Here is a 26087-nt window from a genome sequence, read left to right as displayed (position 1 = left end):
TCGGTCCACCCTTCACGCGGAATGCTGGTGTCGCAACCGTAAACTGTGCAGAACACATGGTGCCCTTCCTGGATGCGATCACACGTCCCAGTTAATCTGTGTATTGCTTCAGAAACAGGTGTAGATACGTGTCGCACTTACACTGAGTCGTGATGTGCAATACGCAGGACAGAAATAGTGCAAAGGCACCTTTGTCGCCTGAAAACATGAAGGAATACCCGGAAACTAAAAGTGCTAGAACTAGATCCATGACCAAAACCCCCGAACTCCGCAACATAGAGGCTCCGGGAAGCGGCAGCGATGCTGATGGCAATTGGGCTGGTATTGGATTGACGCTTTCTTCCGTGTGTCCAGAGAAAATGCAGGTGTTCGAGATATAGAGGGGAAACTGCATTTTCCGGGAGATTGACTTCTCTGTCGTACAATCGTACAAACAGGTTCCAATCCGGGAGTCTCCCGGATGAATTGGGAGAGTTGGCAGGTATGCAATTGTAACGTAAAAATTGCAGGTTCTCAAATTACAGGATTGGCCAATGTACTCACAAGCACCCATAGCAGGGGGTGGCTTAAGCAGATGCTGGTCTTTTATAGAGAAGTTCTGGGGTGGCAAGTTCTGGAGCCTTGGTAAGTTCTGGGGAAGATTGGTGTGTGGAAGGGCACTGAGTGGAACCTGAGTAGCACCCCTGCCACCCTGGGTACACAGCACGGTTGCAGGGCCTCCTTCGCGTTGTGGATCACCTGGCCCAACAGTGTGCCGACGAACACACACTGGAGCCCACTCATGTCCCATGTCACCTTCGCCATCAGACTCCAGCTCCACTTCCCCAAACTGAAAATAAACGGGAACAGAAACAGAGTAAGTACGATTGAAAGGGCATCGCGAGGTGCATGCACGGAATCTAAGCTGCACATAATGTGAGGCACAGGGCTTGGGTAACCCTCAATATCGGGTATGACAAACCTTTTCAAGTGACTGATCCCCTGAAAGCATTGGTTGCAACTCAGGCATGGGACTGACTGCAAGCACAGGACTTGGGACAAGAGTTGTCTGTTGGGGTTCTCCGTCACCATCTGATGGCTGTGGGCCCTTCTCAACTGCAGCACAAATCATGCAAACATTGGAGCACAACTCAAACATAACTGATACAAACCAACCACAACTTTAAAGTTACACGATAATTCTTGGAAGATACCTGTAAATCTTTCGGCCTTAACCAGAAAGGCTGACAATGAGCCCGTGGAAAGTTAACAAGGAAGTACAGCTTGCAACATACTTGTCTGGAATTGACAGCTTGGGGTTTATCCAGTCTGGAATCTCCAGGCATTGCAAGATTGTTTGTTTCGTTTGACCACAACCTACTAGATTATAACGACCATGTTATAGGCACGCCTTCGAGCCACGTTTGGAAGCTAGTGGTGGTGCTACTCATCGGCCCGGTTATTGCTTCCTCAATTTCTGCAATACTTTGTACTTCAGCTTACCTGAGTATTTTTGTACAAGCGGTGAATGTCCCAAAGGATATGCTTCTTTCAAAAGTTGATCATCATCTTTCTACGCGTTTTCATAGGAGCTGTTGCTGTCATCTGCTACGGTAGTCGTACGTCCGCTTCTGCGCATTCAAAATTCAAATTTCCATTGTCCAATCATAATGTAGATCACGCAGGCCGATGAGTAGCGCCCCTAGCGGATCGTGTGGATGGGCTCCTCATAGCCGATTATGACAGGGTCATTATAATCTAGTAGGTCGTGGTTTCGACCAGTAAATAGGTACTGGGTAGCATGCCGTACGTGTCTATTAGTCGGAAGAAACGTTCTTGCAACACCTGTAGATTTGAGACAGGATAAACCGCAAGCTGTCGATTCCAGACAAGTATGTCGCAAGCTGTACGGAGTCCAAAAATACTTAGAGCAATGCGGGGTAACCAAACAACTACGGGAAAGCTTAATTAGTGAAAAGCTTAATTACAGGAGCAAGTAGTCTAATGCACAACTTACCAATTCCTGTAGTGATGCTGGACTTCCTCTGTGGCTGTGCTGTGAGGGGCAAGTTTTGCGGGAGAAGGGCTTTTTTCTGCTGTTGTTCAAGTTTGTCTCGCAGCAGGTGGTAGATGGCACTGTAGTGGTCAAACCTCCTCTCTTGCACAGACTACGGAATAAAAGAGGTGCCACACCACAGAGATTAAAAACAGTTAAAATGCCGAGGATACACGCGTTTTCGCAGATAAAACACAGCGGCGTCACAAGAATCTGAAAACAACAGCAGTTTGATGTTTCTGAACCCATCTTAATTCCATCGTCGGAATAAACCGAGAGTGCTGAGCCGAGTCTATCTTTGGGCAACAACGGGGTGTAACATTCGTGGCCCGCTCTCATGAATGTTGAGGCTATTCCTCAGTGCTGTACTCCGCAGCTTTGCCAGTGGTATAAGAAAGAGATGCAACGAGGACGATACCATGTGCAAAAAGCACTACCGAAGCTATAGAGTACAGAACTGAGGAATATCCTCAACGTTCGTGCAAGCGGCCCCAGGCACCTTACACTAGAATAAGCTATTTGTATTGGACCTCGAGAGTCGTTGTGAATCGTGGCTTATTAAAGCGATAAACACCCCGGGTCGCCGCCTAAATGTTACATACCTGTGGTACTTAAACAGAATTGGGCATGCATTCACACATCTTTCTGATTATGGAATCCAGATGGGCTCTGAAACATCAAACTATTGTGTTTAGATTGTTGCAATGTCAGTGTGTGCTTTACCTGCACAAACCACAGAGGTTATAAGGCCACTACGTCATGCCATAATAACTGTCTTTAAATGTTGCTGAACAGAGCTACAATGAATGCAATCTAGGTCATGAAAGAACATTGATGTTTCATTATGATTCAAGACATATTGCAGAGTGAAAAAGTACCATAAAAGATAATGCAAATTTATCTGCACAAGCATCAAGTGATCTTAGCCTGGACTTCTCACAAAAGATGGTGACAAAAGGGGGTTGGTCTTGTACCCTGACGTGTCATGACCCCATTACTGTGTCGTGACTGTGGCCGACATAGTTTGACAACAAGTTTGACTTAGTTTGACACGCAACATGTGTTCTGTGTGTGGCTTGTTGAAGCGAGGCAATGTTGTATTAACAGGCAAAATGCCCGTCGGGAACTGTAGCAGACGACAGCAACAGCTCCTATGAAAACGTGTAGAATGATGATGATGATGATAATCAACTTTAGAAAGAAGCATCTCTCGTGGGACAGCTTTTTGGGACAGTTTCAGCTTGCCATGCAAGCCGCTGCTTTCGTTCTTCCTCGATCTCGTTTGCGCGCTTTCGGCATTGAGCCGTGGCGTCCGCAGACAGGCGTTGCTTACGTTGCTGTTCAGTCTCGGCAGCCCGTCGCCATTGATCGCATTCTGTTTTCGTATGTCGCCTACTTAGCCCGGCACTTGTACTTCGTTCGCACTCCATTGTATACTTCTTCTTCATGACACTTCTAATGCTAACGCATAAAAATTCGCGTGTCGTTTCCCTGCTGTCTTCGTTGTTTTTGTTCAAGCTGCTGCTTCTTCCTTCCTTCTCGTTTCTTTCTCGTGTCTGCAGATGGATACTGCCGTTTCTCCTTTGACATGAGCCTTCTAATGCTAACACATTAAAAGTTGTTTACAGCTTGACAGGCTCTGAGCCCCAATTCACACCTGACAGGTAACAGTAAGCAAAATAATATGACAAATACAACACGTATTATGTATAAACAGAGTGTCAATAAATAAGTATTATATAATATAGTATCATATCAGCAAGAGAGAAATTTATACAATATACTTCAAATGCGCAAATTGGGTGTTCAATAGCTAACTAAGGCGCTGCTTGCAACCCAGAAAATGAGTAGTATTAATTCCAAGATTACGGTTAGATAATCTATTGAGGAGAGATGGTAGTGTATAGAAAAGAGACTGTAAACCATAGTTTGTTCTTAATTGCGGTAGCTTCCATCAATTTATTTGGCGAATATCAAATGCTTAACTAATTGTATAATTCAAAATGCCAACCTTCTTTTGCATAATTAAGAGTTGATTTAGATTTCCCTTGGATGTAGTTCCCCATAGTAGATGACAGTAGCTTAAAGTAGCACAGAAGTCATTTTTAACACCCAGTTTTCTTCCTATAAAACTGTTAAGTAGGCCAGTAAGATGCACCATGTGAAGTAATTTACACCACAGAGTCATAATTATCGCGGAAATTGAATTTAAAATAGACCGCAAAAAGCGACCGTGCACAACGGTGGTGAAGAGCAGTACCAGCCTGTGATCTGCCTGGAACCTTGCGCTGACGCTCTAAGGAGAACGCTCGCTGATTGGCCTAGAGAAATGTGGTCTGCTACTCCGCTGTCATCTGCTACTCGGCTGTTCGGGGTTCTGATAAAGCCTTTCTCCTTGCTCGGTAATGCTTCAGCCGCTCCTTCTATCCCCAGTTCTCCGGGAGAACTGGCAAAACAGGTTTACGGCGGCAAAGGGACAAGGCGCTGACCCCCACTGACCGGCGAACCAGAACCTGTTCTCCTTATACCGTCATCGGTGACGTGGCATCATACCTCCTCATCCTCATTATAGCTGGAGTGGCGAGTTAAGGGTGAACGCGCGGAGCTATGTTTATGTGAGTTTTTTTCTGGGAAACAAATTGCACACATCAAAACCTTTCGCGCTATTCGGTATAATGACACACACACTTTCATCAGATGTCTTAATCTGAAATTTTTTTGGATGGCCCTCTGTACGCCTTTAAGTGAGACATAAATAAATAGTGAGTTGTAAAGTAAAAAATTAACACAAAAAGGGAACATAAATCTATATCCAGCAGTGATACCTAAAATTTTTAGGACAGTTTGTTTTGGACATACACTAGGTGATGATGATCCCAGAGTAACTGGTCATTAAAGGTAACACCTAAGCATTTAGGATGGGACACATGATGCTCTAGGCTTATGCTTTGTTGACCTCTATTCGACTGTACTTACCCCATTCATACAACTGAGGTAAAAAAGGGTGCGGTCTTCGAGATTAGTTTCCGAAATATGCATTTTCTGTTATGAAACTGAGGGCTCATAAAGCGAGGGAAAAAACTTCTCAGGAGTGAAGAAATTCGTCAATCGAGGGTTGACTGTATATTGCAAATCCTACCCACTTGTTCAATTTGTTCTGCTGTTAGCTGGGGTAGCTGTAGCATATGTTGGAGCACGATATTGTCCAATGCCTCAGATTCTTCCAGCGGAGTTGCCTCAGGAGAATTATCACAGCTGTCACAGAGACACGTATCGTTGCTGGTGGAGTTCGCTTGCATCCACTTGTGGTGCACTATCTGACGGATACTAAACCGCTTCTCTGGATCCACCACTAGCATCTGACGAATCAGCTGCTCGCACTCTGCAGGAATTATTGCATAAACAATGTGAGTATGCAAATACAATGTGAGGTACACTTCAAAACCCTTCATGAGAAGCCAGAAAAAATACCAGTTGATCATTCTCACCTGTTGTCATGAAGTAAGGTACCCTGAACCTCCCTGAAAGAACATTTGCTCGAAGGCTTTGTAATGTTTTCCCATCAAATGGAAGAGCTCCACACACAAGGACGTATAATACAACACCCATACTCTGGAAAGATAAGGACCGTACTATAGGCAAAAATTTTCAAATGCCTATGACACATTTCCAGGTGCTAAGAGAGAAACACGTGCAAGGATAAATACAGGTTGCAACCCTCATTGGGGATAGCGATAAAGATGTGGGCATTAACAGATCATGCAGCAAGTAGATTATTCTTGAGAGATTAAAGCCTCAGTCTTGCAAAAGGTACTGCATTTTACAATGTATAATGTGCATTCCCAAGAATGAGCAGAAATGGTTCGCCTTCAGTGTGTTATGCGGTGAAGTTTTGTTTTTAGAGTGGAGTTTAGTTACTAGACTGAGACAGGCTGTATAAACTGCACGTGCTGTGATACCACCTTGTGCAAAGATAGTTTCGAGATATGCCTGCCACAGCCATTTGCAATGCACTGAATAGGCTTGTGTGGATATTACTGGGACACTTCTCTCAAAAGAGAGATCAAGCAATAAAAATATCCGTTCTCCTGTTGCACTGCAATGATCTAGTGATGCAACCTGGTACTTCGTATGCCTGAGCTAGCAATGTGCTTGCATTATTAGTGCATGTAAATACGTAGTACAGTAATGAAGTTTAACCATGCAGCGACAACATGCCAATTTCGTCGCTTACAAATTCAAGATTAACAAATGCAATTAACCTGCTGGTAGCTCAACTGACACCGAAAAGCGAAGAGATATTGGTGTTACTTTAATACGCAAAACATATGAAGAGCAATGTCAAGTTGTCGTGTTAAGTGCTTTTCTGCTGTGTGCATGAAAGCTATTTCTTGCCATCACGGGCATTCATATCTTGGACTGTCAGTGTGTTTAGTTTTCTTTAGTTTTCCTAAACTCCTGTGTGCGTGTGTGTCTGTTCTGGCTCTCCCAACCAATTGCCATTTCTCTCTTTTTTCTGTCCCCCGCTCTCTTTGCCGTGTGACGTGTCTGCAATATATTTTCTTGTTTGGACCACTGCTTCAAACCTGAAGAAGTGCAGTCTACTTCATAAAACTCCAGTTTTCTTGCACATTAAATAGATGCTCTCAGCCGTCTTGTTTTTTTATGTTGAATTACTTTAATACCTTCGTATAATGGTGTAACACTGAAAGGCACATGACTATTGGCTGAAAATAAGATGAGCATCTCACTGTATATACACTGCGTGGGGAGCAAAGTGGGTTAAGAACCAAGTGGGACTAGCGAAGGACAATCATGGCACTCACAAAGGCACATAAGGTATCTGTGTAGTAAGGGATGTGTGAACTGATTGCAAAGCAAATTTTTTGAAGAATAACCTTGTCTCATTGAATGTTAACAAACTCCTCCTAAATTTTTGTTGATCAATAAATATATTATTCTGTAATAATTGTCTTACATCCAGTATATAAACGTACCGGATGAAGGAATTAAAACTTATGCTAAAAGGCATAAGCTTTCATAGTTTTCATAAGCACTTAAATTTTGAACATTTAGATGTGTCAGAATGATGACCGTGACTGGCTAGTAGAGGTCGGCACTTGTCTCTCTCACTCACTAATCTCCCACTCAGCTTTCCGTTTGCTCACTCACCACCTGCTCAGCGCATTTGACACACTGAGCATGAGAGAGTTCTGCTAAGTAAGCAGGTGGGACATATTCGTGGAGAACGCTACAATCCTTCATGTAGCAGCAAAAGGTGCTTTGGGCCATGGGGCTGCAGTTTACCCGTGGCCTTATGCTGCGATTGTAACTGTTCAGGATACTGACGACTTATAGGGCTATCGTGACGGTCAGGATGATAGTGTGGAGAGAGATCCACCTAGTGGTCCTCATTCGGCTGATCTGCACAGCAAACGTGTAACCCGCCCCTAGTCAACCATCATCCCGAATGACATTGTTCTCTCCTTTGATTCGTTGAAAACTGGTCACTAAATGGCGTATGTGCTTTCCAAAAATGACGCATAATATCGATGTTATTCTGTGCAATGGTTCGCCTTCAGTGTGTTATGCGATGAAGTTTTGTTTTTCCCAAACATGACACTGAAACGGAGGAGTACAACTCCAGTGTTAAGTGACTAGACTAAAGCGCGAGACTAGTGGTTGCATGACGTCTACTTAGGAACTGCTCTCTCGAGAAAAGCCCTGATGTACAACGCACACTAATAGATAACTAGAGCCTGAAGTTTTACCTGATTCTTCCCCAAAGTTGCAACCCGAATTGAAGGGTGCCTCTTTACGGTGAAGCCCTAATTTTACCCGGCAAATTGCTCTCACTGAGACTCCTGTAGGAATGCACACTAATTTGTTGGCGGCAAATGAAGTTACATCACCATTTGTACCAAACCAGTACAGTATGTTTGAGGAACTGAGCCCGTTTTCTCCCCGAACTTAGCATACTTCGGGTTCTTCATCTTCGGGTTTTATGATTTTTCAAATTCGGCAGGGAAAAATCGGGTGCTATTTACACACGAGAATTCGGGGAGAAATCGGGCGCTGTGATCTCTGTTTGATATGCCACCGGGGAATTTTCGGGTGAAACTAAAGGCATATGAAATAAGCCACTACTGTGACACCGGGACGAGAAACAATAATATTTATATTTCTGCTTGGAACTGGGGCTGTGAATGGCAGCAGTATTCAAACAATTGCCCGAGTTCCACAAAAGCTCGTCTTTGACTCCTGCAGGAGGGGATCATAAAAGGATGATAAATAGGTGGTCACAAATAGCTGTCTTTGCTGATATTATCATTCACCTTTCGGACGATTTACCGAGAACGACAAGTTGAAGGACCGCAAGCATTTCGGGTAGATATCGGGTTTTACCCGAATTCTTTAAAACTTGTTTGGGAGGGGGGGAGGGGGAGAACTACCATGCAAAAACGGGTTTAACCCGAAAACGAAGAACCCTAAGCATACTGGCAGTTTTTCTGCCTGAATTCGCGTGAATTTAGAGCACATGTTTATTTACAGGATTTTTGCCCCCGAATTTAGAAAAAATATTTCCCCAAGAACTTCAGGCTCTATAGATAACGTACACTGTCTCCTCTGCACACTTTTTACAACGTATAATATGTGCGTTATACACAGAAAAATATGGTAGTCACTTTGATACAGAATACACATAGGAAAGCCTTACCCATATATCGGCCTTAGGCCCGTCATATTGCTTTCCTTCAAACAGTTCTGGAGCTGCATAAGGCGGGCTCCCGCACCAAGTTGACAGCTTTTTGCCCGGCTCAAAATGATTGCTGAACCCAAAGTCTGTGTGAGATGTTGAAATGCAACCGTCAACTCAGGTGCGCTCGGGAAAGTGAAAGAGGAATTTAATGGTAATGCAAATACAAACCTGCTATCTTGATGTTCATATCGCCGTCCAGAAGCAAGTTTTCTGCCTTGAGGTCCCTGTGCACTACGTGCCTCTGGTGACAATACTGCACTGCACTCACTATTTGCTTGAACTTCGCTCTCGCCACGTTTTCTGGCATGGGACCCATTTCTACTAAATAATCTGGAAACATGCACATTCACTCAAACTTTGAACTCTGACAAACTACTGTCAATGGCAGAAATGCAACTGACAAAGATGCAATGCATGTTTTAGAGCGAGTAAATTAGTGTAACGTACCAAATATTTCTCCTTTGTCTGCAAACTCTGTCACTAAGTAGATCATTTTTTCAGTTTCCATAACCTTGAAGAAGAAATTACAATTCAGATTACATTCTCGCAGGAACATGTCCTGTATGTTGGCTGTGAAGAACATGTTGAAGAATGCAAAGTTGTCCTACCAAAACTGACAAATGTACCAGACAATGCTCCGCTGGATTATGTAAAATGACCTACACATGTGAAAGAAAATGAAGATCCCCTGTGTCCAGACAACCTACTGTTCTTCTGCCAGCGAACTTCTGTGCTGGACATCAATATTTACTTTACTTTATACACAAGAAGTGTCCAATATGATCCGATAACATCTATGCTACTCCAAGCATCACGTATGCATCAAGCCATGTTGCACTGGCACTTCTTCAACGTTCTACAGGTGGGAAGCCTTGGCCTCTGTTCCTGAGGACCAGTATGAATGAGAGTGTTGCACACCTCTAAATTAGTCACTTGGGGACTCAGGTTCCTTCTTGCATGCAGTACCATGTGTACACATCACATTATTAACAAACAATATCAATGTGTCAAAATCTCCTTGAAGAGGCCTGCATATCCAGGCACTTCCGATTTCTCCATAACAGCACATTTAACGCAGAATGTGTGGAGCTCACATGTTATAAGTGCACTGCATCCAGCCACTGCTTGCACTTGTTGTAGGAGAATGCATGAACTCAAAAATTCTAACATCCATTTACATATGTCTCGCACCAAGTGGAAATATTTACTCAAGGCAGTATTTGCATACTCTTATGTGTTCGAGGTAAAGCCTTGATGGGACACAACCTAAGAATCCTGCGTTGTGCGAGCGCACTGCAGGAAACGCGAAAAAATTCTGAGGGAACTTTGTGACTTACTTGATATAACCTAATGATGTGTGGATGATGTAGTAGTTTCATTATCTGGACTTCTCTGAATATCTTTTTTAGATTTTCTTCGTCTAGATGTGTTTTGTCGATGATTTTGATGGCCACCTGCAGAGTGAGGTAGGTAGGTAAGTAATGCATGCAACATGAGTTTATATCCACATACATTTACAGTATGCATGGAACAAACAAAACAGTAACAAGACAAAGAGGTGTGCTTAAAACATCTGCTGGTTTTCTTGCCATTGAGGACATAGGAGAAAGTTACAAGTGGGAAAAAACTCAGAAAAAAAAAAAGACATTATGCATTACTAGTCATCAGCTAGTGGGAAAAAATTTGATTACCAGAATGAACCATAAGGTAAGCAGTCATAAAGAAAGCTTTGTGAGGTTATCTGTAATGTAAGAGATAAGCTTGTGCACTTTAAAAGCATACATAGCTGCCCATAGAAATGCAATACAGGCAGGCTGTGTACAGGCTCACTTATTAATGAGAGCAAAGTACCATCTCAGGGATAAGTACCAAAATACAGTTGACCTTCGTCAGGCACTGGCCATTTCCAACGAACACTTCTGGATACTGAGGGAACCCGGTGAAAGAAACATGTGCAAGTCAGCAGTTGCCAAATAAGCCTATTTGTTTTTTCGTGAACCTCCATGAGGGGGTGCTCTCATTCTCGTTTTCGGAAAATTGCAGCACTGCTCACAGTGCTAATCTCTATTCGGATACTTTAGCTGACACGAGGCCCCCATGGCCAGGGATTTACCCAGACTCCCCCAACACCCACCAAAATCTGCAGGAGACCCCCCTAAAAGCTTGTGAGATTGCACAATATTTTGTCAAAAGCATGTAAAGACACTCTCTTGCGGAGCCCAACACCTTCCCAAGGACGAAGTGCTCTGTAAACCACTGTGCATGGCCAAAAACCCCATGAAGTCACTTCGTCCCTTGGTGTGACGCGAGTGGACTGGTCAGTGCAGTACATGTCATATAAAACACACAAACACTAAAAATCCTCAAGGTTGTAGTCGGTCCGGCTGTTGATAAAATATGGGTCACACAACCCCACTGCCACCTCCATACTGGACAGGTGAGTGCTGTTGCTATAGGTATTTTCTGCTGTAGTTCCTCGAAACTTTTGACCAGGTCTGGAAACGCAAGCCAAGATAAACAAAGGCAAACTGAACATAGCAAAATCTGTACACCGTGTTACTTTTCCAGATGGCGCATGACCCGGATAAAGGGAGTTCGAACAAACAGGGCCTGAATGTACTACTTTGCATCCTCCAAAACAAAGTAGGAGAGACACAGCAGTGTTGCAACATTCTTGAACCACCAATGTTACACTTACCACTTTCTTGCAAGTGAGTTTGCAAAGGTGATTCATTTTTTTTTCTTTTTTTTTACAAATGCATTACCACAGCTCTAGTGACCATTAATACTGTCTTTAATAGGAAGGGGGTAATGTTACTGGCACCCCAGGAAAATATTTGAATAACCTACTCTGCACAAAATATCCTTGCACATCATATGGTATTCCACTACGAACTGACAACTCAAATACTGTAAAAGTGGTTAATTTCGCTGTCTTTATAATTCGCGAATTCGTGTGGAAGCGGAAATCGCGGAATCCGGGGTTCATGACACTGGCGACATGACTTCTACATGCCGGCAGGCTTATAGAGGATTACCGTCAACTCCAATCCCATAACAATGACATACGTGCTGGTTTTGTGAAAGCAGGTATCTGCAATGCCAAGTGATACACTATGCGGATAAACTACTAATGTTGAAGTGGCGTTTCAATTATAGAAATGTTTGATACGAACAAATTTGTGAGAATAAAGGTCGTCAAGTAAGTCGATTTGTCTTTGTGGGGCTTTGTAAAGCGAATTCCTGTGCCTATACTTTTTCATCCCCACTACCTATATTTCGCGGATCCTTAATTTCGCGAAAAAAGTTCGATCGCGAAATTCGCGAAAAATAAGCCCTCGCGAAAATTTCTACTTTTACAGTATGTTTGACACATACATATTTGAAAGAAGTGCATACCCCTTCCACAAATTCTGGCTAATTCCGGCCGCTAGTATACAGTATAGAAAAGTGAGATCAACATCAAGGAAGCAGTCACGTTCAAGGCCATGGAAGAGACTACTCGCGACTGCTATCCATATTTCCCAGAAAATCACTCTGCGTGGCCTTGAGATACACCAAATTAATTAACCTATATGTGAGGAGCAGTTGTCGCAATTCGTGGCCTTGGACATATGCCGTCCGTGATTATAATCTGTGTGCGAGATAAGGCGCGTACTTTGAGACGGCTCGCGATAACTCCCTGTGACAAACGACTCGTGGAGTTTTCACTACCTTCCGTTGCCAAATGGCCACGGTGTTGCGGTCACCGGAACAGATACTTACGGTTAACGTTTCAGAAAAACCATCGTGACATTCTTGTGAAAACTGAACTTGCACGGCAAGTAGTGGCGCACGATCGCTGGCACATAACACCGAATGCAAACCGAAACTACTCAGCCCCTCCAAAATAGTGCCCTCTAGGGGTGCGCCGCAAAAGAAGATCACAGGTACCAGCGTGAATCAAGATACCTTGTACCTCTGTCGCACGTTCGTTACGACATAGCAGGCACACACCAGCTCCCGTGGCATAGTGGTTAGGATGATCGCTTTCCACGCCGTGACAGGGAGGTGACACGGGTTCGGCTGTGTCACGTCGGCCTGTCACCGGCTGTGCTGTCTGAGGTTTTCACTGGGTTTTCCGAAGACTTTCCAGACGAATGTCGGCACAGTTCCCCTGAAGTCGGCCCAGGACGCATACCAACCCCCTCCCCCTCTGTCCCCCACTCGTTCCTGCTGTCCTCTCTCCATCTGTCCACGTCTGTACGCCGCTCATAGCCACAGTTGCTTCGCGGCGCTAACAGGGAATTAAAAAAAATAAGGGCACAAAGTAAGAAGAGGCACCGAAATCCATTTTTGAGGGAGAGGGAGGAAGAGAAACATCCAGGAGAAAAGAGCGAACTTCGAAAAAACGGCAGGCGGTGGTGAATGGGCTCGCTGTTGTCGGCCTCACAGAGGTGGGCATCGTCACGACTGATACCCTGGGGGAATGTGCGTCCTGGGCCGACCTCTGAGGGAACTGTGCCGACGAGAAAAACCCAGGGAAAACCCCAGACACCACAGCAGTTACCGGGATTCGAATCCGGGTACCTTCCAGTCTCGACGCGACATAACCAGCACGTTAACCACTGAGCCACACGAGCTGGGCCACACGAGCTGGGCATGTTCCGTTCCGCTTCTTAGCTTCGCAAGTTCGGGTATGCTCCGCTCTAGACAGCACTATGCCAGGGACAGTCCAACGACTACGGTGCAAGTAAAAAATAAAAAAAAGGAAAACAGAACACATTGATTTGTGGCTGAGCCATCTATGCTCCTTTCCTTTCAATAAATATATATTCCCCCAAATATATATATCCCCCCCCCAATCTATGCTCGGCTCCATTTTGTAGTGGCTCAATCGCCTCCAACCCTCATGCTGCACGAAAGCGCGTGAAGAATAGAGCATTCTGTTGTACATTATCGTCCATTAGCTACTTGTGTTTTATTCGCGATCTCTAAAACTTCGTGAAAATATTATGTGGAGGATGTAACAGGTTCAGGTAGATATTCAAGTCGCGTCATTTTTCACGATATGGCGCGATACATAGCTTACTTGAACTGTGTACAAGTTTGTTTAGGATTTACAAAGCAAACAGTACTAATTCGAAATACTCTTTATTCCTTTCCCCATTCATGGTAGCGAAGGAATCCCTGTGAATGCTATAAGTCCTCATCAGCGATTCCCTCTTTCTGTAAGAGCACATAAAGATTTACTTTGAACGCGAACGCCGAAGGTATTTGTATCATTCAATTTCCGCTCCGAACGCCGACGATCATTGGCGCACGGGCTGGCAGGGAGCGGCTCTTCAGCGCTCACCCCGCGAAGCGTACCACGTGGCCCGCCTGTCGTCATCGTGACGGGCGGAGCCATACGACGTGGCTGTGAACAAGCGCCTGACCATTCAACGGCCTCCCACGCAGCGCACGTGGAGCAAAAGCGAACTTGCCAAGTACGTAGTGGCGAGGAACGCGTCATGTCTTTGTATACTTCGGGAGTAGGGACAAGTGAACTCCTACATGTCAAATCCGGCCACATATCTAAGACGTCTGTCTGTGTATACTTAAGTCAAATCCATTCACATATCTAAAGAAGTGTGACTTCAGGAATCGGGACAAGTCCACTAGAACAGGTTAAATCCAGATCAAATATGTGTACACTTTGGGAGCCTGGACAAGTCAACTCCTACAGGTCAAAAGACGTCTGTGCTTGCCGTAAGCCGAGCGCGTCCGTAACGTAAGTCGCCCACATACTTGAAACTTCAAGAAGGACACAGGCTGTTACTGTTCTTGCACAGCGCATATTCAACACTCGTGCATATTGTGCAACAGAAATTATTTCTATCCGTTCTTCTGTAGTTTTTTTTTTCCCTTTGTGCGCGTGTTCTCACTTCTGCAGTGATTCCAGCGGAAGTTGGCAGCATAGAAAGTTGTAAGGCTTTGGTCGGTTGTCACAGAAGTCTCCTCCCTGCCATGGTCTTCCAGTGACTGTTGTCCAGCTAATTGGTGCGAGGAGCAACAAGCGGCATATCGTGGCAAAAGTGACCGCTGGTATAACACCAGGTCGGTGACACAACATCGTCGACAAGAACTGGCGGATCCCACAGCTACCCTAGGGTGCAAGGAACGTTGCACGCATGTCGAAGGATGCACAACATTCACGTGCACACGTGCTGCACTCCCCGGACACTTTTTCCCATCCAATGGTCGAACGGTCCAATCCAAAAGGCTGCACCTCCGCTGAATCGCATACGGGAACTTGCACGGTTCACAAAGTGCAGCCCACTCAGTGCTTTATCGAGAACCGCAGGCAGGCGGATCCTCATAGAGTTGCGTTGTAACAGCTTTATCTATCATGTATCGCTGATGAAATCTGTTTCAAGGTGCAATAACAATGACACCTCTGTAGGGGGTGCACTAGAGAGAATAGGATGGGGGGTTGTCGTCAAACATTTGAGGCAGGGGGCATGTGTTAGGGGGTACAGGGTACTGAGTCCAACCGAAAACAGCTATTGCTTCACCGAGGCAGAAAGACGCACTTATACCCTAGTCAGACAGCATTTCAAATGTCAATTGCGAGAAATGGCCTTCGGCCTCTCAAATGACCTTTGTTCGGGGGCGCCTGTCAAACTGGCGGGAAAGGAGTGCACCTCAATTGACTGCCCTCACCGGCTCCCTTTTTCGGTTTCGTTTTCCCTGTCTGCTGTGAAAATTTGAAGCTGGTCTGTGCGCCACAAATCAAGATGCAGAAGTCATATGCACTTGTCTAAATAGGATCTAAATACGTTTATACAGTTTCACTCCATTATCCGCATTTTATAGGTTTTCCTACATTCAGCTGCGAAGGTAGCGAGGGTACAATGGCATACACTGTTGTCGAGATTGCTCCTTTCTGCTCCTCAAATGTCGTTGGGGGCCTCCTTTCGCGTTGATGGTCATTTCTTAGAAAGGTCCTTGGAGTTGCCGTCTGACACGGCTGTCAGAGGTCATTTTTTGCAAATGAAAATTCCCCGAAGTCCTTCGAGCATGCCGTCTGAGAGGGGTATAACCCCCGAATTCACAGATGTGACTTGATCTCGACTTTACTTGCAGCTGACTTGGAAGAGTGAGCTCGACTTGACACGTGTGTTGCAAATTTCGAGTCAGCGCTCGGGCTACCTTGAACCCGAGTTGGATAACGCTCCCGTACGGAAGCTTCGAGAAGCCACATGATACTCAAAATCTTGTCTGGTTTTGGCTTTACATGAGCTGATGCGTCATCAATCTGTCTACGGGGACTTTGCACAAGTGTTGGTGCCAGGCGACAGGTGTAACACATATTATGAGCGTTGGCGCTGAGAAATGTCGTGTTTTCATACTGCAAAGCAAATTTTAAGAGCAAAATAGTACAAAAAAATCTCGCTCCCAGAAGCAGTTAAAGTATAGCAGGTTGCAACTTAACTAAGTAAGCCAGTGGGAGAGTTCGTGAAACACGCAAACCGTCTTGAGCGCAGATAGGTCTTGGCGCAGACTTGCACAGGTCAAGATGCGGTTTCAAGTCAAATCGCATCTGTGAATTCGAGGGTAATGCTCAGCCTATCCTATGTAGTTCCGTTCCGAAGAATGCCAAACGCGCTCCGACGCGCGAACAAGAAATGACCAAGCGTGTTGAAAGGCGCCGTGATGATGGGACACACAAAGTTGCAACAAGGATCAAGGAGCATCCAACTGGGGCTGTTGCGCAAATAAACCCCGCCAAAGGAGCGGCTGGCATGCAGCTTGTTGGTGAGTCACTCTGTTATTAGAGCCCGGGATGACGCAAGCAACTGAAAGAACCTATTTCCTGAAAATCTTCAACCTACCTAAGAACCGCAGACCGTTCTTCTGGCACGTCCTGCATCGTTCTGTACTACAGGGCTTCCCAAGATAAACTATATACGGTATTTCTTCCACTCCGTAATAAATGCCGCGGGAACGGCAGACACCGAGACTTTCGTCAACGACCGATGGGGGTGCTGAAAAACCGTGTGAAAAATTTTTGAGATTTGTTTTAGTGAAGTATGAAAAAGCCAGCCCATTTCCTATATATTGTGAGTGACTCCATTCTGCCGCTTCCTTGTGCTTTCGCGACATCGGTGGCGTTTTGAGTTTTGTTTTATACTTATGTTCAGCCGATAAGAGCGCCAACTCCAGCGCTGAAGGAAAACTTCATAAATTATAACATATTCTTATTGCATTTAATAGGAATATAACCTGCGTCAAGAGTAAATATAAGACGAAGAAATTCTACATACATCGGTTCTAACACTATGTTGGCTTCTGGCAGTTAGATACAGCGAGAGAAAGATGGACCGACAATACCGTTCTTGGCATAAATACTACAAGTTGCAACGGGAACAAAAACAATGGCAGGCGACCGGATGATGAATTAGAAGGAACTAGTAACGGTTAGAAACATCAAAAAACGTTTGCTTTTTGTATTTCTGTATATTTCTTGTCTGACTTGCCGCCTTCGACTTTTTACGCCTGGAAACTATTCAGACTTTTCTGTATGTTTGTTGTTTGACTTGCCGTATTCGTATATTCTTCCTCTCCTGTCTGTATTCTATATGTTATGACTATACCACCATTTTTGTAACGTGATGAAGTGCAGTCTGCTACACAAAATTCTCGTTATTTTTTTATTTATTTATCTTTTTTTACGGTTCTCACTATTACTAGTTTCTTAATGAATACGAGATTAGATGACGTACTTGCTAGAAGTGAAAAGACAGAAGTGCATGGTACGATTCGAATTTGTAAAACACGGTGATACAGTCTCTGCTGTAGATGTCGCTCGTAGTTATGCTCGATATTAATTTACTCAGATATATAATGCTATTTCATTTGGTACATCTATCGTGCGTATGCTATTTGCAGGTGTACGTTGAGACAAGCTGGAATTAGGGCATCTTTCAAAAAAAGAAAGAAAAAAAAACGATTTCGCGTGACTGCTTTTCGAAAAGACTCATTTTGATTATACGTATATTTTGTCAGAACATGGCCCGATGTTAGACATTTACGTTGCTGAAAAAAAAAAAAAAAAAAAAAAAGAAACGAACTACTTCAAAAGGTATACATTGGCGACGAGCGCGTCAAAACACGGCCTTCCTCCGCATGTTGAAACGGATATGGCGGCTGTCTGTCGATGTCGTTTTGTCTTACAACGAAGAAAATGGGAGACTCTGTGTGACCAAAAGTAGTAGTTGATGTACAGGTATTTACGAGGCCGCGCAAGTGGAAGCAGTATTTTGTAAAGGCCGTGATAACTGATTCCAGTCGGTTTCTAAGAAAGCGTCACCCTTCTGCATTGACCGTCCGCGCTATGGAAGTTTCTCCAGCTCTACTTTCCGATGTCTTTGCTTTGCCACACATGCGAACCTCGCATGCCAGGTTGATGCAGTACGTTTACCCATTTTCATTCTCTTTTGAAATCGGAAAGAAGGCACCGTCCACGCATAGGTGAAGTAAATGGGTACACTCCAGGGGCGCTGTGAATGTGATAAGTACCTCGTCATGTACTGCGGCACTGCGGTATTGAGCAATATGCTATCTGGAGTCACTTTATTTAGTGACTCTAATGCTATCATACAATCGCAAGATACGGTACTTGTCACGGCGCGTCCATTTACTACATATAAGCGCTGACGACGTGCCTTCCTTTCGAATGCAAGTTAAAAAAAGTACGGGTAAATGAACTGCATCTACCTGGCACACAAGATTCGCATACGAGGCAAAGCGAAGACATCGAAATGTGGAGCTCTAGGTGGTGGTGATCGTGGTGGTAATGGTGAAAGGGCTCGCCGTTGTCGGCCTCACAGAGGTGGGCAACGTCACGACTGAGGCCCTGGGGAATGTGATTCCTGGGCCGACTTCTAAGGGAACTGTGCCGACATACGTTTGAAAGCGACTGAGGAAAACCCAGAAACAACCCCAGACAGCACAGCCTGCCCCAGCTCGAGAAGCATTCATAGCGCGAACAATGGACAGCAAATACAGAAGGGTGATGCTTTCTTAGGAACCTATCGAGTGAAATCAGTTATGTCGGTCATTACGAAATACAGTCAACCCTCGTTAAATAAACGTTCGATATGTGAATTCCCTCGCTTTATGAACACTTCGTTGTGTAATCAACTGTATTCTTCAAGTCATTTAAGACGTCGATTTATGAATTGCCTTGTTTTGTGAACAGTTTTCTTTTTTTTTTCAAGAACCTTTCACGGTTCATAAATCGAGGTTTACTTCCACTTTTGCAGCCTTGTAGATACATGCACGTAAACTATTACTTGAGGTCACACATAGTCACCCATTTTCTTTGTTGTAAAACAAAAAAAAAAAAAAAAATTGACAGATAGCTGCCATCCGCGTTCCGACAAGAAAAAAATGACACGTCTATCCCACAGATCATCCTCAACAACGGCAGAACTAGTCGCCATACTACTCGCTCTTCAATAAGTGGTTGCATGCATACCCTTCTGCAGCGCAATGGGTCGTATAGTGATTCAAAGGCTGGACCACAAGCAATAATATTATTCCTGCGTAATGGGTGTATGGTAGCCGTAGTCCACGAAATTCTGACAGTGTACATGCAATCCAGGGACGCTGGCCATGACAACATACTTCAGTGGATTCCTGGACACGCAGGCATACGGGGGAATGAAGCGGCTGATGAAGTAGCGGATCTAGCACATCTGTCCCCATCAAAATACCTGGTGCCGTACGCCAAAGCCCATGTGCAAGACATATTGAAGTCTCTTACACAGACTATGACTAGACAATGGCTACAAGGCGACGGGAACTCCTCGTTGATCCATTTAGTTGACCCGGATCTGAAATTTAGAGTTCCGTCCACGTTACCTCGGTCTATCCAGACGCTCTTACACAGGTTCCGTCTGAACGTGCCGTACGGGCGCTAATTCCTCCATAAAATTGGGAAGGCTGATTCAGCGAACTGTACACTTTGTGCAACCGTGGAGGACACTGAGCACGTTCTCGTGCACTGTTTTAGATACATACCTCAAAGGGTTACCATGAAATCTGCTCTAAAGAAACAAGGGAAAGGGTGCGACCGACTGGACAAATGGAACTTTGACCTCGTAAAAGTGCTGGGTCCTTGGCCACCTGACAAGAGGGATGCTACCTTGTCAGCGCTTGCGACATTTATTCAGAGCTGTGCGTTCGAGTCAGTCTATTAGGACCGTGTGATTCATTGGGCGCTATGTTAACCGGTGATTTGGCTTTTTGCCGATAGCTGTCGCGAAAGCGGCGGGTTTTTATTTTCTATTTTCATCCCCTTTTTTATGGGGAGGGGGGTCTGTTTATGGGAGTAGCCGAATTTGTCGTGTGACGAATTCAATCTCTCATTATTTTTTTCGTCAACACCAACTAAGCAGGGAATGTCCCAGCTGCAGGTTGCGAGAGACTTGTACATCTCTATCGCCCAAAATAAGAAGCACGGAAAGATCCGTGCCCCAAAATGGCAGTTTTTTTTTTAAATTCCGTGTTAGCGCCGCGAAGCAATAGCTCTGAGCGGCGTACAGATGTGGACACATGGAGAGAGGACAGCGGGAAAGAGTGGGGGACAGGGGGGTTAATAGGTGTCCTGGACCGACTTCAGGGGGAACTGTGCAGACATTCGTCTGGAATGTCTGCCGGAAAATCCAAGGGAAACCTGAGACAGCACAGCCGGTGGTATAGTATTCGAACCCACCCCCTCTCAGTCTTCGCCACGACCTTTGCTACCAGCATCCAGTGGTCGCTTGTGTCCACTCAGCCATGCCGATGGGAAATGTCAGTTTAGGTGCACGGACAAGGTTGAGCACGGCATTTGGATTTTCTTTTCTATTCTTTTGTTGTTTTTTTTTGTTTTTTTGTGTGTGCGGATCAAGCTTCCCCTTCTTCTCAGAGAGAACAAGGGAGCACGGACGATATACAGATTGTCCCTTTGAAAGTCTAGCTAGTTCTTGCAACGCAAACAGTAACATGAGAAATAACAGTAACAGTAGCAGCAGAAAGTGAAAGTCGCCTTGCGAGCGACTATGCCAGGAAGTATCCGGATCTCGAGTTCTGCACGTCGTCATGCGATCGCAGGTTTGTACAAGATACTCACAAAAAGTATTTCAGTTACCGGGCAAAAAGTAACTCGGCATAGTACTAAATACCCAGTCTCGAAAAGTATTTAAGATAGCTTATTACATGCTCTTAAAAGCAACTCGTTACTTTCAAGATACTTTGACGCCACAGCTGGAGTTCGCTATCAACGAAATACGTGCAGTCGCTCGCTACGGCTTTCGGCACAAGTCTTCTGTCCTGCCTGATAGGGGGCTCAATGCTTTACCCCGCATACTCTTCAGGACAAGACATCGCCTCATGCATGCTCCCAAACCCGAGGCGCTTTAGACTGCTCCTTTCCTGTACCTTTCCTTTTTTTAAATATTTTTTTATTTTTAATAAACATACCCCCCCCCCTTTCCAAGAGGGACGTGGATGTTCCGAATATATCTGACGCTAAAATATGTACAGCACAAAGCGCATTGCAGAGACAAAAGAGAATCTTTCGCTCGACCTCCGTGTCAACAGCGAAGTATGTTCAATGTGACTCGGAAAATCGGTAGAAGTTATTGAAAAAAGGATTTAAATTAGGTTACTAAGTACTTACATTCGAAAATATTTACAAGATACCAAGGTACTCGCAAAAGTATATAAGATATCTAACTCAAATACTCTACTCAAGTTACCGTACAAGCATGGGTGATCGTGATACAGATGCCGTTGCCTGGAAGCATTTCATAGCCGTCGCTTTGCCTCTGAATTTAGGATACTGACTCAGTTGTAAAAAAATTAACACCGAAAAACAGTCTCCGAATCTAAAAAAAAAAAAAGAAAAACACCGAAAACCCAGGACTCTACATATCACACGTGCCACGTAGATACCCACCGGCCACCGCCCAGAATCGCAAGGAAAGCCAGACGGAGGGGATATCCCGCAAGTGCCAGGGAATCCCTGCAGGGACTGTATAGCCACCCCAATGGGGCTTCTGCCCGTGCGGGGCACATAATTATTCGCGCCGTGGACAACACATTAGTTGCCGGAAAACAAGTGCTGGATCTAACCATTCGCAAAAACAATTTTGCGAATTATTTGTGGCACTAAGGGCGCGTGTGCTTACTGAATTATGTGCTCATTGGATCAAAACCGTCGAAACCGTCGAACCGTCGAACCGCCGAACACCTCTCCTGGGATGCCCATGTAAGCTATCTAAAGGGAAAGATAAGCAAAGCGATAGGAATCTTGAGTAGGCACAGATACTTATTACCTAAGTCTGTTAAGTTATTGATATTTAATTCCCTAATCATGTCTCACTTCAACTATTGTCATCTCGTATGGGGCACGACAACACAACAAAATCTAACTACTCTTCTCCTACAGCAAAAACGTGCAATACGGTATATTGCTTGTGTACCAGCTCTTTCGCATACTGCTGACATCTTCCGTAGCCTCCATATCATTAAAATAGACCATTACTATGACTATCATCTTTTCAAAGCCTACCTCACTGCAGTTAGACATGATAACCAGTTAATCTTATCACTGTTCAAACTAAAACAAAATCTTACCCAAAAAACTCGACAGGCCCAGCTTTGGCAAGTGCCTCGATCGCGTACAACCTATGGTGACCAAACTGTATCGTATCATATCTCGTCGCTTCTTAACAAATATACACTGCATGGGCTAGACATACAGAGCTTCTCACTGAAAGACCTGCGATCTATGTTTGTCACCTGATTTCACCTGCTTAGAGTCTATGGTTTCCATTTGTACTTGACTCACTTGTTGTTCATGTTGTATATTCTTGGGTTTCTTTTTCTTTTCAATTAATATTTTCTGCTCAAAGTTACATTGCACGAATCATATTGTGTATTGTCGTCACGTGTGTATTGCGTGTATGTACTTTACTGCCGTTGTGCCGAGTATCCTCTTGGGGGTGTGCCCTCGTCAAGCAGCAGTCTTGCTGCTTTTAGGCCATCCCTTGTACATAGCCAGTGTAAGTTACATTCCCATCTCGTGAATAAATTCAATTCAATTCAAATGGTTCACTGTTACCGAAATACGAAGGTATTTATGGCATACTACTCAACCGCATAGCCTATCGCAGCCCACTTGACCGACGTCGCTGGTCCGTCGACAGAAAGGATCGTAGCGACTGCTTTTTCTGTTCCTTTCTCTGGAACGCTCGTATTATGTACACTCCCGGTTTTAAAACTAGATCACCACGACTGTCGCGGGCAGATGTTCCTCTTATGTGAATACTGAATATGAATAAATAAACAAACAGAATATCGATAAAAATGAATTAAAATATCGAGACTTTAGCGATAGTTTCTCTATAAGATATCGTTAGGAGCTTTAGCAGACCGGAAGCGCGCAAGCAAAACCGTACGATATGATACGATAACGGAAGATGTCAAATCCAAGCTCAGGAACGTGATGTCACCAGCTCAATGCAACAGCGCGATTATCGGAAGTGCCATTGTGAACGTCTTCCGACCTACACTGAAACGTGTGACGCACACATAGATAAAATACAGATAATTTTAAAACATCGACAACAGTCAATCGGGGGGAAATATCCATATCCTTTCACCCCTGTTACTAGGCGGTAAAACCTCATCTGCAGGATCAAGTGCACGTGTACAGACACCTATTTGCATAAGGGACGAGAAGTTCCTGAGAGTTTTCGCAAACCGATGAGAATATCGAAGTCTTGCTTTGGAATTTCAAGTTCAAGTTGTCTCTTTCAAACCGAATATATGTATTTGAATACCCCCCCTGTCCCCCACTCCTTCCTGCTGTCCTCTCTCCATATGTCCTCATCTGTACGCCGCTCATAGCCACAGTTGCTTCGCGGCGCTAACACGAAAGTAAAAAAAAAAGTATTCGAATAATTCAAAAACTGCACTCGCAAGTCTGAAGTCCAAACACGCCTAAAGAGTGGAGTTCTGCTTCATGCGAAGATCCCTATGCACATGCAATGCACATAAGCCGCATAGTTGTACGTATGCTGCAGATACGACGTTTGTATCGGTCACATAACCTATTCGTTTCGTGCCCTCTCCGGTTCCTAAATTACTATCCGCACAACCCTTACAAATTTCTTCACTTCTGATGCGTGTAGATGGGATCAGGAAAGGGCCACAATTAGAAAACACCAGGGCGCGTTATACTTGTAGTTCGAAACATCATCACTTGAGCGGCTATCGCAGTCATCCGGACTCTCGGAAACAGAAAACCTGGATCAACCATCTTCAATGGAGCGGATCACGGAAGGACGGGCGGAAGTGTCCCATAACGGCTATGCGGTAATTTTACATCATGATGGGGCAGAATGTCATAATAATTGGGAGTGGATTTACACGTAAGATGAGCCAGTCTATTTGTGTGGCGACATGCTGTACGTGCCGTGCACGTGGGATAGGATATCATTGGAATAAAGTGGCTCTTCCTATGTTTCCGTGGCTTCGTTTTTGTTTTGTTTTTTTCTGTTCGCAGAGTGAACGATGGCCAGCGCATGACTGCAGTTATGTCACGATATAAAAGCGCTCAGCTAACTGAAATACTGGACTGTAGCGAACGCTGCACGCGCGCGCTGCTGAAACGAGACTCCGCAAAACGCTTTTGACGCAAAATGTAACAATGTTTGTCTCAATATATCCGATTCACGCGAACATAGGTATTCGCCGAACAGTTTTATATGTTCATGTTCCACGTCTCGTAGGGTATACTATAGCAACACTGTCTTTATCGGATACCAGCATACGACACACTTATTCTCTAATATTCTTATCAGTCTGGGTCACAGTCCGGAGAGATGTGAAAGACCTTCGTTCGGCGTTCACTCCTATCTCTTCACTGGCCGTTCCTCGACCTTGTGAGCTTTATCAAACCTCAAGTTCCCGTTCAGTGTTCCCCTGTGGGACAACAATCGCTCGGCCAAAATGGTTCTATACGACAGGGCGCGGAACCCACTGAGCAGCATTCATTAGAAGACAGCAAAATGTTATACTAATAATAATAGGGAGGGTATTTATACGTAAGGAGATTCAGCCTATTTGTGTGTCTAATTTTTTTTTTTTTTTTTAATGTTGGCTACTCCATTCCTTTAGCTTGCGGTTTTGTGTACACATAGGGGCAAACTTCACAATGCATCGAAGGTCAACATAGGAAAAAAAAAATTAAAATTTAGCGGCCCACATACAACAAACTTTAAACCAATGTTAGGGGGAAACGTTGGTTATTGCAAGGGAATGGGTAACACGGAGGCGTCTTCTCAGGGAAGTGCCACATCCGTAGCTATTCGCCCGACTTTTAGACGCCGCCTTTGAATTCTTACTTTCGTTTGGCCTTGTTTGGGGTGCGCCTTTCTCTTTCCCCCCTTTCCGTTTGTCCTCCTCCATTTCTCACACATGGGTGTTGCACTTATTTTGTGTTTCTTGGGTTAAGTAAACATTTCGCTGGTTTGAGCAATTCGTGTCGTGTCTGCATGTTTTGCCCATATACTAGATTTTCTTCAGCATGGACCTCATACTTCCTAAGTACGTACTCACAGTATCTCCTTTACCCCCCTTCTCCTCCATCATTCATGGAGTTTCATAGCAGTTTTTCTGGTATTCCGCCTAAAAAGGTATATTCTTTTTTTTACAGGGTTGACAGTGACACAAAACATATGTCACACCAAAGGATATCGATTTTCTGTTATTCGAATAGGAAAACACTACTCAAGTACATATTTAAGGGAATACTGCACGGGGAAGGTGTTTAACATACATATTTGGAATGATCCTTTACTGCGTGTAGCTTGAGTCATTCATTTACGTACTTTCTCTGTATACAGAAAGTTCATATTGCACGAATCCTTTCAACGCCCCCCCCCCCCCCCCCACACACACACACGTGATAAGGGATTTCCCCAGCGGTTGCGCGATACTGTGGAATACAGCATAACGCATTCGAAAACTGGGGATCGAACTCCATTCCCGCCATTCATCGCGTTGATCCCGTAATTAAAAAGGATTTCACCTACATGATAACGGGATACATCGAAGTGCCCGTATAGTGGCGTATAGTGACGTTAACATCGTAAACTGTGCAACGCGGCAATTAATCAGGACGGATTTTAGACAGATCGAGAAGTTCGATAATTTCGATACTCTAGAGCAGCGTTTCCCAAACTTCTCGTTGTGTCGGACCCCAAATGTTGA

The 26087-nt window shown here is 44.5% G+C and overlaps 1 protein-coding gene across 4 annotated transcripts in view; it reads right to left on the bottom strand.

The window, feature by feature from the left end:
• LOC135385410 (serine/threonine-protein kinase SIK3-like) overlaps positions 1-26087 on the bottom strand; it is an 83379-nt gene that overhangs the window by 18508 nt on the left and 38784 nt on the right. For all 4 annotated transcript variants that reach the window (XM_064614708.1, XM_064614706.1, XM_064614710.1 and 1 more), the window contains exons 2-10: positions 10133-10249; positions 9243-9306; positions 8964-9125; positions 8754-8878; positions 5524-5647; positions 5179-5417; positions 1997-2147; positions 962-1095; positions 544-829 (exon numbers count right to left, since the gene is read on the bottom strand). In XM_064614708.1, the coding sequence (XP_064470778.1) occupies positions 544-829; positions 962-1095; positions 1997-2147; positions 5179-5417; positions 5524-5647; positions 8754-8878; positions 8964-9125; positions 9243-9306; positions 10133-10249 (1402 nt within the window). The remainder of the gene's footprint in view (positions 1-543; positions 830-961; positions 1096-1996; positions 2148-5178; positions 5418-5523; positions 5648-8753; positions 8879-8963; positions 9126-9242; positions 9307-10132; positions 10250-26087) is intronic.

This window comes from Ornithodoros turicata, chromosome 2 (genome assembly GCF_037126465.1).
Source record: "Ornithodoros turicata isolate Travis chromosome 2, ASM3712646v1, whole genome shotgun sequence".
NCBI classification, from domain to species: domain Eukaryota; kingdom Metazoa; phylum Arthropoda; class Arachnida; order Ixodida; family Argasidae; genus Ornithodoros; species Ornithodoros turicata.
This window is presented reverse-complemented; position numbering and strand designations above follow the sequence as displayed.